This window comes from Styela clava, chromosome 8 (genome assembly GCF_964204865.1).
Source record: "Styela clava chromosome 8, kaStyClav1.hap1.2, whole genome shotgun sequence".
Classification (NCBI taxonomy): Eukaryota; Metazoa; Chordata; class Ascidiacea; order Stolidobranchia; family Styelidae; genus Styela; species Styela clava.
This window is the reverse complement of record NC_135257.1, coordinates 16,192,725-16,205,820: the sequence shown is the minus strand read 5'-3', so window position 1 is coordinate 16,205,820 and position 13,096 is coordinate 16,192,725. Positions and strand designations below refer to the sequence as shown.

The following is a 13,096-nucleotide window of genomic DNA, read 5'->3' as shown; positions in this document are numbered from 1 at the left end:
ATGTAATAGCCTTTTTGGAATAGTAATAGCCTTCTTCCAAATTGGAAGCGCTGAAAATTTGAAGTTAGATTTATTAGGTTTATCAGTAGCAGAATGGAGTGTATTTTTCACAATAGAAAAAAAAAACGTAAAATTTAGCAAAACTTTTCATAGGGCCACTTTGTGTTCAATAACAAATAAAAGCAGGAACGAAGGCCCGCTTGCAGATAATTTATTTGCGAGTAGTATTTACTTGTTAATTTGATAACATTATGATCGAAAGTAATATTGAGACAGGTTGATCATATTGAGGCTAAGCTATATTATATAATAGCCTATATAGAATACAATCAGTTCGCACGGCTGTATTTAAATTTCATAGGAAGCTGTTGATATCAACATATGTGCAATGTTTTAACAGCAGCTTCTCTTAAAAGTGAGAGTGTCTCCCGCTAATTAGTTCCGTGTAGGTAAAAATTACCGACGAGTACAATGCCCGGGCAGTGTTAACTTATTACACGGCGGAAGTTGGTAGTTAAGTGCCGAATAATTATAAACTAATTGTACGCTACTCAATCTATCAAATCAAGTCAACTAAAGATTTAATAGTCGTGTGTATATAATATATAGAAGATTTTGCAGTGTTTCAGATCGTGTAGATCGTGTCGGTCGTCTTTAACAATCGTCTTTAGCGGTGATAAGTTTTAGACACAGAATGAGAATTGATAATATTAATATTCGCAAAAGTCGCACTTGATTTTCACTTCTAATCAAGCTTGTTAGCGGTTTTTAAATCACCGCTTGGTACTTTTTCGTAGTTATTTACCCTTCAAAGCGGTGTATATGTTGATATTAATGTGTCAGCGTCCGCAGGGTTCTTGCATTAAAAATGGATCGAGCCATATTTTGTGCGTTATCACAGTTTACTTGAGATATATTTTTTATACATTTTCGTGTATGCCTCCGTGACGTAATTCTAGTTTTATCACGTTTACATTTTGTTCAAGGATCTAAATGGATTCATCTCATCATAAATGTTAAGCTATAGAGTGAATGCAGGATTTAATAAATGCGTTTCATATTGAAACAACTAATTGACCTACTATTGAACACGTGATATTCAGACAAAGATATTTTTGAAAAGAGAAACGATAAAGAATAGTGATTTCTGACGTAAAACCATCCTCTCGTTCCATGAAATGCACAACACGTCTTGTCTAATCTACTACTATGGAACAACGATCAACGCAATATTTCGTGAGAACTGTGACCTATATCATCACAAAGCGAGCTTGAAGTAATCTTCGTAACCTCCTCCACTGGTTTTCCCCTGTCGATTATATTCGCCTCCTATAAAAGATGTAAAACGAGCGATGCGTGCGAATATATATCGTTATGCATTCGAGAATAAAAGTTTGGCCCCGTAAAATAGTTTCTATGAGAATACGATAGCGAAATGTTTGATAGTTTCTATCGATAATAATCGATAAAAAGAAATGGTTTACCGGACAATCGATAACTGAAATATTAATTGTCGCCGGCTACAAAGTTTATTGATCTCGGATTGTATCATTTATAATATTTGACGAATACTGAACGCTTTATAGTCCGATGATTTAGGCGAGTATCTATTTTTAGATATTGGTATACCACATATTTATTTTGTCTTTTCGTTGAATTTTCCTTCTTTGTGAGTATATTGTCGGTTACGACAGGATATTTTACTTGCTTGCCAATATTGCTATCTCACTTCCGCCTAAATTCCTCGGTGCCTCTTCCGTCAAATAGCAACTCATGCGGATCTAATCGTCGAGATTCCGTCTTCATGGGAAGTCCCTTGATAAAAGCGGTTTGCGTATAGTAACAGATATATATAATAATATTCACATTACTTTTGAAATAAAATAGTTTAGAATATTTTTATTGCTCGAAAATGTCACACTCATACAAATGGAGGTAAAAAATACTATTTCGAGTATCATTTTCAGCCAAGACATCGCCGCAAACAAGCCCATGAATAAGATTGATGTCTGAGGTCTGATGTCTCTTTCGCTACCAGTACATTTATTTAAATACAGTATTTTAAAATGGGAAACTATGTGAACATGGAGAGAGGTAAAGTGTTTTTACGATGACATTTCGTAAGAGCAAACTCGACACCAAATTTCATAATCGTTCTCTACACGATGAAAAAAAATTCTATTACATGACATTTGGCGGGATAATTTTCAGTAAAATGAAGTCTGGATTCCGGTTCATTTAGTTATTTCTCCTAAATGCGACATATCCAACAGTCAATGTATGAATAGCCGCCAAAACGTATCTACCAATCCTAGTGTATTGGAAGTTATTATATCCATAAGTGCTATTTGATGACGTTTTTCCTGTTCTAGGGCCGAACTATATCCTGTCATACCATGCAGTGAAATTGTCGAAACGTGACGAAAGTTGTGTCATAAAGGTAAAAACATTATTTCAGTTTCATCTACAGTCGGTAGAAGTAAATATTGATTTCGAAAAATGTCAAATCATTAGTAAGAGTTTCGAAGAAGTATTTTGTTCCGAATAAGACAAGAAACAAGCAAGACAGCGGAGTAAGACTTTAGAAGGATATATGTTATTAGTCATCGTTCCAGATTAAGTGTTGATAAGTTAATGTCATTGCATGTTTACAACTTTTGGAGCTTAACAGTGTTTACATTACTCCTTCTGCATAGTTAATAGCGAATCAACATGATAAATTAGTTCAGGTTAGATATTCAAGGCAGGGAAAGTAATATCGTAAAATATTTAACCTTTTCTGACAGCTAATTATATTGAGCACAACAATGGAAATATACAGTATAGGCGAGAGTAAAATTTGAGTATTATTTCAATTTTAATCATTTTGTTCGACTGTACCTTCTCAGATTTAAAAAAGAATATGGCCGTTGAATTATCCTGGCTTGATGACGAATTGAACGCTCTGGGTGTTGCAGAAAATGCTATGAATGATGTCAAGAGCAATCCATACGAAGATTTTGCTTATGAAATAAACACAACTGTAACACCAGTTCAAAATGGGGTGAATATTTCTGCTATGAAATTACACTACTAATCATTCGCTTTATCTAAACAAGCTCAATTGAAGAATTTTTTGTGATACGACTATATTTATTGCTTGTGTATATTGTATCAACGTCACTATATCGAAGTCTGATGTAAAAACTACGGCATTTTTATATGGTCGTGCGCAATAGCGTGCTAAAATACTGCGATAAGATATTGGTGCTTTCCCAGGAATTATACGCAAATCGGCCTTAATCGGAACGGAATTGTTGAGACATGGCTTAATGGCGTCGAATAGTAGGATTTATCACATTGGAAATTGATGAAACTACTCCTCTCATGATTTTGTGTTAGAGGTTTAAAAGTTTAGCTTCACATTTACGCAAACCGCGTTCTATAACGTTTCCTGCAACCAAGGTCAGACTTCCTTAGTTATTCAAACCATGGACAGACCAAACACTGCAGAATTAAATTTGTGAATTCGAGTCGAAGTTAATCCTTGTTTAGAACCTCGTCCGGAGCGGCGAGTTAGATGCGTCATAAAATGCGGAACTAACTTTTTGACTTGCCTTATACTACCTTATTTTTAAAAATGCACAATTCACATAGGCTAAATCATCTTTGGACCATCAGACGTTTGGCCAAATTCCCATGACGTCCACCCCACCCTGAGTGCAATAAAGTAAATTGTCAATACCGAACTGGAAATACTCCGGTTCTTTCAAATTATAATAGCTATTCACCTAGCTTGTGCATAGATTTGTTAAGAGTGGAAAACATATAAAAAAAAAAACGTCGTATACTGTATATATGAATTTGAGCCTGCACAAGATCCATTTTTGGTATATTCTGAATATGTTGCTACTGTACTAATAAGAAGACGATTTTCAGCAAATTTTCTAATGCGATTTGATAAACCGCATGATATTTCGCTGGCTTTTTGTGTGATCACAGCTAAACAAACATAATAACGAAATCGAAACTATTATTTACCTCTGTAAATCTTCCACGCATAATAAACCATTATTAAGCTGCAAAGGACTTGAGAATAACCGGAATCAAATTCTTCCGCTAAGTGTATGAATCATTCTATATCTAAAATAAAGTCCAACTTTTGCATTATTGGGCTGCGCTGTTTTCGACGTTCGTGAAACGTAATACGATATTATGAATCGCTATAGCTAGCGTAATCTTAGTATGTTCGGTATGTAACATAAACCAGACCAACAAAGACTTAAAAGTTTTGGCTGATTACTGCCAAGTCGTGTAGAAACAGCACTGAAAAATATGACCTAACTGCCGTATTAGAAATTTACTTTTGGAGTCTAAATTAAATAACTGAGCGAAAATATTGTTTGCATAGGAAACAATGAAATAGTTGTTCCGTACTAGCTTCCGTAAATGATAGTGTTAGTAGAAAGTCATATAGCCGAGTAATCTGTTATAATATAAGCTTGTGAGTACCGTTCTACTTTAATACAGTAATATATAGGTTTACGTTGAAAATGGTATTCTATTTTTACTTGAACGTGGGTATTTAGTTAAGTTAGTCGGTAATATGAATTGTCGCTGTATTTCATGATGGTTTGTACTTGCTCACTGTTATCGCTGAAACAAAGCAAACAATTGGTATATGGTATAGAAATGGTGTATATCGGTACACACGGACGTACTATACCTTATTATGAAACTGCATATTATCGAAATCCATTATTTTCGCATTATTATATTTCATTATTGTCTATTATCTCGTTATTCTATAGCAGTTACTTGAAATCATGAAACTTTTGCTCGGATCACGAATAATTCATCTATGCGTGTGGTGGTTAAATCAATAGTATCGAGAAATGTATTTTCGGTGCAACAACCCATTAAGTTGTGATTGATTATATTATGTTATTTTTGCATAGATCATATCACCACATTCCCACAGTTTCTGCATAGGTTTTGCGCTTTATCAATCACGGGCTTGCCCTCACGTCATCCCACGTCACGGTCGTATTTGTCTTGTTTGAATATCGATACGTTCTGCCTTATTTGAATAGTGTCTTCCCGCGGCAGTGCGAACAAACAAGCTTTGTTGTATTTTGAAGTTTCTCAGATTTAATAATCAGGATGCTTAAATTTAAGGTAAGTTTTGTTTTATTCGATAATCCATCGTTAGAAATTTTAATATTTGATGTTCCAGGTTAACAGGGTTAGGTAAATTTAATGTAAATAATTTTGTATTTCACACCTATACCCATAGATTATAGCGGTTGCGTAAAGTTCAGGTAAATACATTTCTCACAATAACAAAAATTCGCTAATCGCGCACGAGAGAAATTTAGTCTACTTTTAGCGCTGGGAAACCAAAAGTATTCCTCCATACATGGAAATCCAAAAAAATGTTTTGTCGTCTAGTCACTCGAGCGTGTGATATTGTCGTTTCGGCGGGGTCTGCCATCGTCTCGTTTGCGTAAGCTAAGCGTTGTTTGTGGAATTAGGGGCGGATTCTCAGAGCTCAGTAACTTTCATAGTATTGTTAAACCGGTTTTGTGTATCGACGACGGGACTCGTACTAAAACATTGTGCAGTTTTGTGTAATATTGGGGACGAGGTATCTTGATTAAAATCTTAAGTAAATATTTTACAGAATCGCATGAGCTGCCTCTGTTTATACATATCTCATACAACATGGCATGCGTGGGCCACTCTTCAGCTCTTAGATTTTATTATGGAAGTGAAAATGAGTTCGATGTGGCGTTTTATAGTTTTTTACGCAAGCGTCTTTTGATATCTTAAATAAGGAACCACAGCCGCCAATAACCATTACTGAATTAAGAAATCGTAAAGTCAACATTTATAGATTTACCATAATCTGAGTATTGAATGCATTCGATTGTTTCCTGTTGACTTGAAATTCCTATTTACCAGTATATTTAATTTGCTTTTATTGATAGATTTAGGGTTCGTTCAACTTGAATATCAGACCCCAATCTTTTAGCAGACTACAGATGACTAGGATACGATAATTCTGATCACAGGATCAGTGATCATCGTATGATTCCCACTAGTGGCAGAGTCTGAATCCTGAACTAAACATGTTTTATATGATTTCCCCTATTACTGTATTATTGAAAAACTAGAGGAGATGAAGTATAAAATATAACATTCAACATTTGGCACCTTATTCCAATCGTTGAGCAGCACTTAAATTTTTCTAACATATTACAGTATTATGTAGCATCGATTTTGTACGTTTGTAAAGAACGAGCCTGAATACAGGAATAGTACGGTACCATCCGAAACCATACCGTTACTTTGTAGGCTCATGCAATTCAGTTGGGCTATTTCCACCCAATGTAACATATCAATTTTGATTAAATATAATTCGAATGCTCCAGTCGATGAGATAGATTGGATAATATAAATATTTTAAATTACTTCCTGAAAAAGGTTCTAAAATTACATTCTAACAACCTTCGTGTAACAATTGTAATTTCATTTAGGTTACCAGATCTCAATCGAGAGAATCACCTATAACAAGTCCAACAGATACATTAAAGTCTCCGCCAAATTTTAACATTCCACTGCCTAAACCACCTCCACCAGAAGAAATCCAGGAAGAAACGAAACCATCATTCCCAGTATGTATACTCATTATCAATTTTTGAAATAGATAATGTAGTTGCAGACCCATATACTGAGTTCAATATTGTTGTATGTACTATTTTATTAACTTTTAAATATTATAAAGTTGAATATTTTATCCAGGGAGTGAAAACTCGTTCCCATGTAAAATTCTTAGTATGGCAAAAATATCAAATTGTCTGAACTAGCCAACAAAAATTATGCTCTAAAAGAATTATTTCTTTTATTCAGAATCGATCCAGCAAAGCTTGTATAGAATCAAAATGCATATCAATAATTGCATGCATAGGCCTGCCTATGATTATGAAAGATCAATATGCAGGTAGACTAAACTGTTTTAACGCTTTTACATTTTCAAATGCAGAGTCTTGACCTTCAATTAGATACAGAAGAAACCACTCCAAACGGTGTGTTGTCAAAGAGTAACGGTCAAATGGCTCATTCAATATCATCGTCAACCCCTCTTGCTACATCCACAACATCTTCCGATGCATCAAGATCTAAGGAAGATGAATTGGACTTCTATACAAAATCACTTATCGATAAAATGAACAGTCCTGGGGTAAGAGAAAAAAAACAAATTGTGCCATAGTCAGAATGCTCATTGCAAAAATAATTTGCCTGATTTAACAGAATACTAAGACTCATATTTTTTTTAAATTTTAGTTTTTATGAGTCTTTGCTGTGTGTATTTATTCACTTTAAATGCATACTGTCGAATTATGAATTGTAAATCTATTCTGTTAAATTTGGAATCATGTTATTCCGGTAATTGGTTTTCTCTGCAATATTATTGAATATGCAATTAGACTCTTGATTATACCAGTGCAATGGAGAATCGAATATAAAGATCCTATGTTCCTAATTCGATATATATCTGATTAGGAAAGTGTCATTTTCAAAGACTCTCATAGTTTCCTGTTCCTTATTCTGTTCAATCGAAACTACCATCTAATTATTGCAATGTTGACAATCTGTTACCATGATGACTTCCTGAATAGGAAAATATTAAATCTGCATCGCTGCAACTTATTATGTTGTATTAGAAACTAACTGCACAATCTTGTTAATTTGATATGATACCATATTGCAATTACTGGTGCATCCCACATATGCTTTTAAATTTAGAAATTGGCAATAAAAATATGCCTCATCGGGTCGGATTGTTAGCGTAAATGTTCAAATTTCCACAATAGCCATTTGGTTCCACACGAGCATTTTGTTATTTTAAGCCCTATGGTGACACACCCTAAATATCTATATAAGTTTTAATCTGATATTGTATTATTTATAAAGCTTTCTTATGAATGCTAATTGTGTTGGTGCCTTACATTGGTGGGTTATTTTCTCAGTTTTAATTACTAGAATGATACAGAATTAAAATTAGTTATAATAAAAATCTTTGTAACCATTCGAATTGTCACTTTACCAAGGGTGTGGTGTGCTGATTAGTGTATCCCGCGCTAGGTCAAACTCATATCGAATACTTTAATAAAGAAATATATTAAGCATTGTTAAATATGTTGAACAATGACTGTCTATTTTTTAGGACAAAGATATGTATGGTTATTGTGGAAAATGTAATGGTATAGTCGAAGGGGAAAAAACAGGTTGTGAGGCAATGGACAAAATATTTCATGTCGATTGCTTTCGCTGTAAAACTTGTGGTAAGTTCATGATATTTACTTCCGCTAACTGAGCAACATTGTCAAAAATTGTGCAATTCTTTCCAAGTTTTGAATGAACTTCCTTATTTGAAAGCAAGCAGAATTCATTTTTCTTTTAATCTATTTTTTATTTGCCCCTAGCTAAAATTTTGTGTTACAGAGTTTTATAGGAATTCAATGATCTAAATCTAGGAAGTTGTTCTTACGCACGTATTCGTGATCACTGATCAATACCAATACATTGCGAATGTGAAATAGACAATAAGTTCATTGAACATTGAATTTCCGGCAAAAATTCTAGATTGTATAGGCAACTTATGTGCCTTTATTGTATCACAATGCTTGGTAAAAATATTTTTCAATCATTATGTTGCGCAAAACCAAATTTTTTGTTCAGATAAATTACTCCATGGCACTCAGTTCTATGTAGTTGAAAAGGAAACGTTCTGCGAAGATTGTTACATGAGTTCTCTAGAAAAATGCACAGTTTGTTCTGAAATCATAACTGACAGGGTACGTGCTCACTCTCTTTTTACTTTATTATGTTGCATGTCAATATCGATTTAATCATAAAACTCTGTATTTTTTGCATAATATAGAATAAAGAGAATTATTCAGTGTTAACATGAGTGCATTACTATTGATTGACTTTGTTTCCAACTTTGAATACAGCACATTATTTATTAGCACATTATTTTTACCAGTTTGTTTAAATAAAATTTGTAAGTACAGCATCATTCAATATGCATAACATAGATAGAACATATTTTGAGTGGATAATTCACTGATTATGCTGTTGAAACTCAGTAAAGTAAACTTTTCATTCTCAATACATAGGTACCGTAACAAGATTCTAGCCTATCTAATTCATTTTGCTGAACTTGATGATGACATGAGAAATTCTACATTTTAGAACTTGTACTGTATAGTAGCTGTCATTGTTAGCATGAAACCTAATCATTTTAATATTACTCTAGATTTTACGAGCAACAGGGAAACCATATCATCCTGCATGTTTCAAATGCGTTGTTTGTGGAAAATGTTTGGATGGAATTCCGTTCACAGTTGATGTCACTAATCAGATTCACTGCATTGAAGATTTTCATCAGTATGTTTATGATAATAAGATTTGTGTTGTTTGGTTGTATTGTATCAAGAAAATTAAGAAGTGTTTCCCCTTTCTGTGCTGTACGAAATTTTGATAAATATCATCATTCTGTTCAAAACTTTGAGTTTGAACCACGAAAAAACATTAAGACCAGTATTATGGAGTCAAAATTTGGAATGTTTCCACTGAAGTTGTTTTTTCAAACTCTTCAGAACGAATTTTGAGTCAGAATTGCATACTTCAGTGATTTTAAAAAAAGTCCAAAACTTTTGTACTTTAACTCAAGTTCATAACCGTCTGTCAAAGAAGGCTTTCAAGTTGCAACAGTCAAAAGTTTCTGTTATCAAAAATTGATTTTTCCAGAGGTTGGAATCTGATTCAAATATCTTTGAACCCGGTGTCTGGGTTGGATTGTTCTCAGCTTCCATGGCCCTCATTAGGCTATTCAAATATGGCATCGGCATGACATGTTATTGTGATTTTGTTTTACAGAAAATTTGCTCCCAGATGTTCCGTTTGCCAGCAACCAATCATGCCTGAAGCAGGACAGGAGGAAACTGTTCGTATTGTAGCGCTGGACAGAAGTTTCCATGTTAATTGTTATAAGTGCGAGGTAAGAAAGGGTCTATAGTTGAGAGTACATTCTTGCTGTAACAGGACTCCCCCCCCCCCCTTGTATAGGGCTTATGCTTGAGATGTTTCGTATCTTTGAGCACTCTGTGATTATTGGTATTGAAAATGGTAACTTGGTGGTTTGACCTTCATCATATCATCTTGCACTTCACTTGACTTGCGCTAAGATCAACAATCTTCAACCTTCCACAGCTATGTGCTGACTGCTGAGCATTGAGTATTTCAAAATCTCAGATATAAGGTTGAATTTGATATAAGGTTGAAGCATCGCACTTGAGCATGTAGCTCATTCCTCATCGGTGCCTTTCTGTTTAGAGCCTTTTTCAGAGTAAAATTGTAAAATTACATCTGAAATAATATATAGTATTGAATTTAGATCTTAATTTTGAATGTATTCTGTTTTCTATGCCAGTTGTGAACTGTCAATATAATAGTGTGATTGGGTTGGCAGCGGATTTTAAAGCAATACCGGTTCTGTTTTTGGGTGTAGGCAATGAAGTATAAAGCAAAACCTGATCCATAAATAAGGATCAAAATGCTCTTTACCTTATGGTCTGTAAAATACGGTAGTTAAAGCTAAATTACACATGCATGAAAAAGTTTTTGGTTGCTGTGGAGTAATTTTGAGTAAAGTTATTAGTTTTTCAAAATTTCTATTAATTTCAACAGAAATGCGGAACCAAGCTGACTTCAGAAAAGGAAGGAAAGGGATGTTTTCCACTGGATGGACATATCTTGTGTCGAGATTGCAACACAGCTATGGTACAGGAACTGAGTCAGAATATTTAGTAGATGATGTGAAATTTTGCACAGGCCTTTCTCATATCCCTTTCTTCGCATTGCATCACGAACTAACTCGTGTTGATACCAGAAATGAATAAATCCATGACATTCCACTCATAAAATTCTGGCTATTACAATGAAGTTGTTAAAATGTTGATTCAAAATTACTAAGCATGTTTTGGAAAAACAAGGATTCATTTTAAAAAGTGATCTCTCTAAAAAAATCTTGTGTCATCCAATGAGTATTTCAACAGGTTGGTGCTGTGTTCATCATAAAATGCTCAAGTAATGTTTTCAGTTTGAATTTACTTTCTTGCTTAAGAATATTTGTTTGATTTTCTTGGATAGTCGAGCATTTGGTTATATGTGGAATGCAATCTCATAAGACATGTTAATGACATCTGGTTTGAGTCTGGTTTTGTTCATTGGTCAACCATTGGATTATACTGTCTTGCCAATAAGATGAGCCACTTTTGTTTTGTGTCTCAGTCAGCAATCTTGGCTTTTCACTTTATGATTTTTACCTTTCATCAATAACCATCCATGAATCATTTTCATCTATATTTCATACATTGGTCAGCGTTGTACTTCTTTTATCAGGCTTTCTGTACATCACTGTTGGTTTTCTTGACCTCAACTTGAAAATTTAGAGTCCTATTAATTTCTGGCCCTTGTAATATTTCCTATACAACAGACAGCCAATGGTATCTTCCATGTTAAAACAAGGATAATGCAGTGTTCAAGTCCTGTAATGCATTGTGCATTTAATTTGCAAAATCCAAAAATATTTTAAAAACAAGGTGAAAAATATAAAGTTCAGTGCTATGAAAATAATAGAGCTAGTCGTTGAAATCTTATGAAAACAGTATGTTTACATTATGAAGTAAATTTGCGTAAAGTACTGGGTTTCTTCTTTAGTTCTCACCACTTAATTTTTAAAATATTGTCATCCTATTCTGAATAATCACTACTGCTGGTGTCATTGTGCTTAATATATTCCATCATTCCTCAATAATACAAATGAACTCAAAACTTGATATATATGTATATTTGCCTGCTTATAGCCAAATAATTTTGAATTGTAACTTTTTCATTGTGCTGAAATATCTGTAAAATTGTGATTTTGTTGCACTCTCTTTTCTGTAACTATATGTTAGCATTTTAATCTTTTAAAATTTGATCAATATCTTTGCTTTTTATGCTAATAACTAAAATATACACTGCAGCACGAGCTTGTTCTATGAAGTTTCTCCAACTCCATTAGAGTATTGCCAGACCAATGCCGAGCCCGGTTTCTGATAGTTTTTTGTTAGAAAAATGAACATGCCCAAGGACGCATAAAATTTAGTCTATACGTTTACGTATTTTAAAAGATTGTTTTATTCGACAATACAGCAATTTCGCAAAGATGGTTGGAGACGGTCGAAGGATATGACTACGCTTGGTTTTAAACTTACCGAATCGGTAAGGCGTGACTATGCCTCATGTTTTGTCCTATTGACAAATATATTTATGAATACGAGAATATCCCGATCCAAAATGCGGTTTCGATTGATGACTCTATAGTGACACAGCGTGTCCCATTACTAATTAAATAATAACTCGCTAATTATACGACATAAATCATCCAAAATCGATAGGTTTCTGGTTCTGGATATGATGAATGCACATGCAAAATTTGGAGCAGATTCAACCTCGCTTTCGTGAGATATCGCGTGCATCTAACAGACAGACAAATACCTATCAACATACTTGCCGATCTTAAGATCGATAAGTAATGATTCAATACCGACAAGGTCCAATCAACAATAAGTAGACGATGACGTACCAACGGTAACTTATGCAGTCGCAAACAGATATTCAAGCATGGCTGCAACTAGCAAACATGGGTGGTTTTCGCGATTCTGCGTGGTATTTGTCAGTTTCCAGTTGTGTTTCTAAAATCGTAAATCAAATAATTTAATCGTCATTATGTCGTCTCAGAAGCCTTAGTTTAATTGCAGTAAATCAAAAATTAGTCCCGAATGAGCTGCGATAGACTAGACCAGCGTTTCTCAAACTGTGTTCCGCCAGCTTTTTTGGAGTGTTCCGTGGGACAGGGATCGAAATTGCGACCAAATTGGTTGCATGACTTTTTCCGCCGTGCTTCGGCGCTTCTGGGTTGTAAATTTGTTTTCCAACTGACGACAAACATGCGGGCAGGCCTTGCTATCTAAACAGGCGGACATGCCTAGTGCCAGTCTGG

At 34.3% G+C, this 13,096-nt stretch overlaps 1 protein-coding gene across 2 annotated transcripts; it reads left to right on the top strand.

Annotated features, from left to right (window-relative positions):
- The first annotated feature begins 2,360 nt into the window (after positions 1-2,360).
- On the top strand, positions 2,361-12,082 carry LOC144425658 (thyroid receptor-interacting protein 6-like). 2 transcript variants are annotated; one of them, XM_078115112.1, is made up of 9 exons: positions 2,361-2,440; positions 2,889-3,043; positions 6,519-6,656; positions 7,025-7,222; positions 8,210-8,327; positions 8,725-8,840; positions 9,305-9,435; positions 9,928-10,048; positions 10,738-12,082. In XM_078115112.1, exons 2-9 carry the CDS (start codon positions 2,903-2,905, stop codon positions 10,855-10,857), a joined length of 1,083 nt encoding a protein of 360 aa, XP_077971238.1. In that variant the 5' UTR covers positions 2,361-2,440; positions 2,889-2,902; the 3' UTR covers positions 10,858-12,082. The 2 variants fall into 2 exon arrangements, with proteins under 2 accessions (XP_077971238.1, XP_077971239.1); XM_078115113.1 differs by lacking the exons at positions 2,361-2,440; positions 2,889-3,043 and adding an exon at positions 4,886-5,157.
- Positions 12,083-13,096: the final 1,014 nt, after the last annotated feature.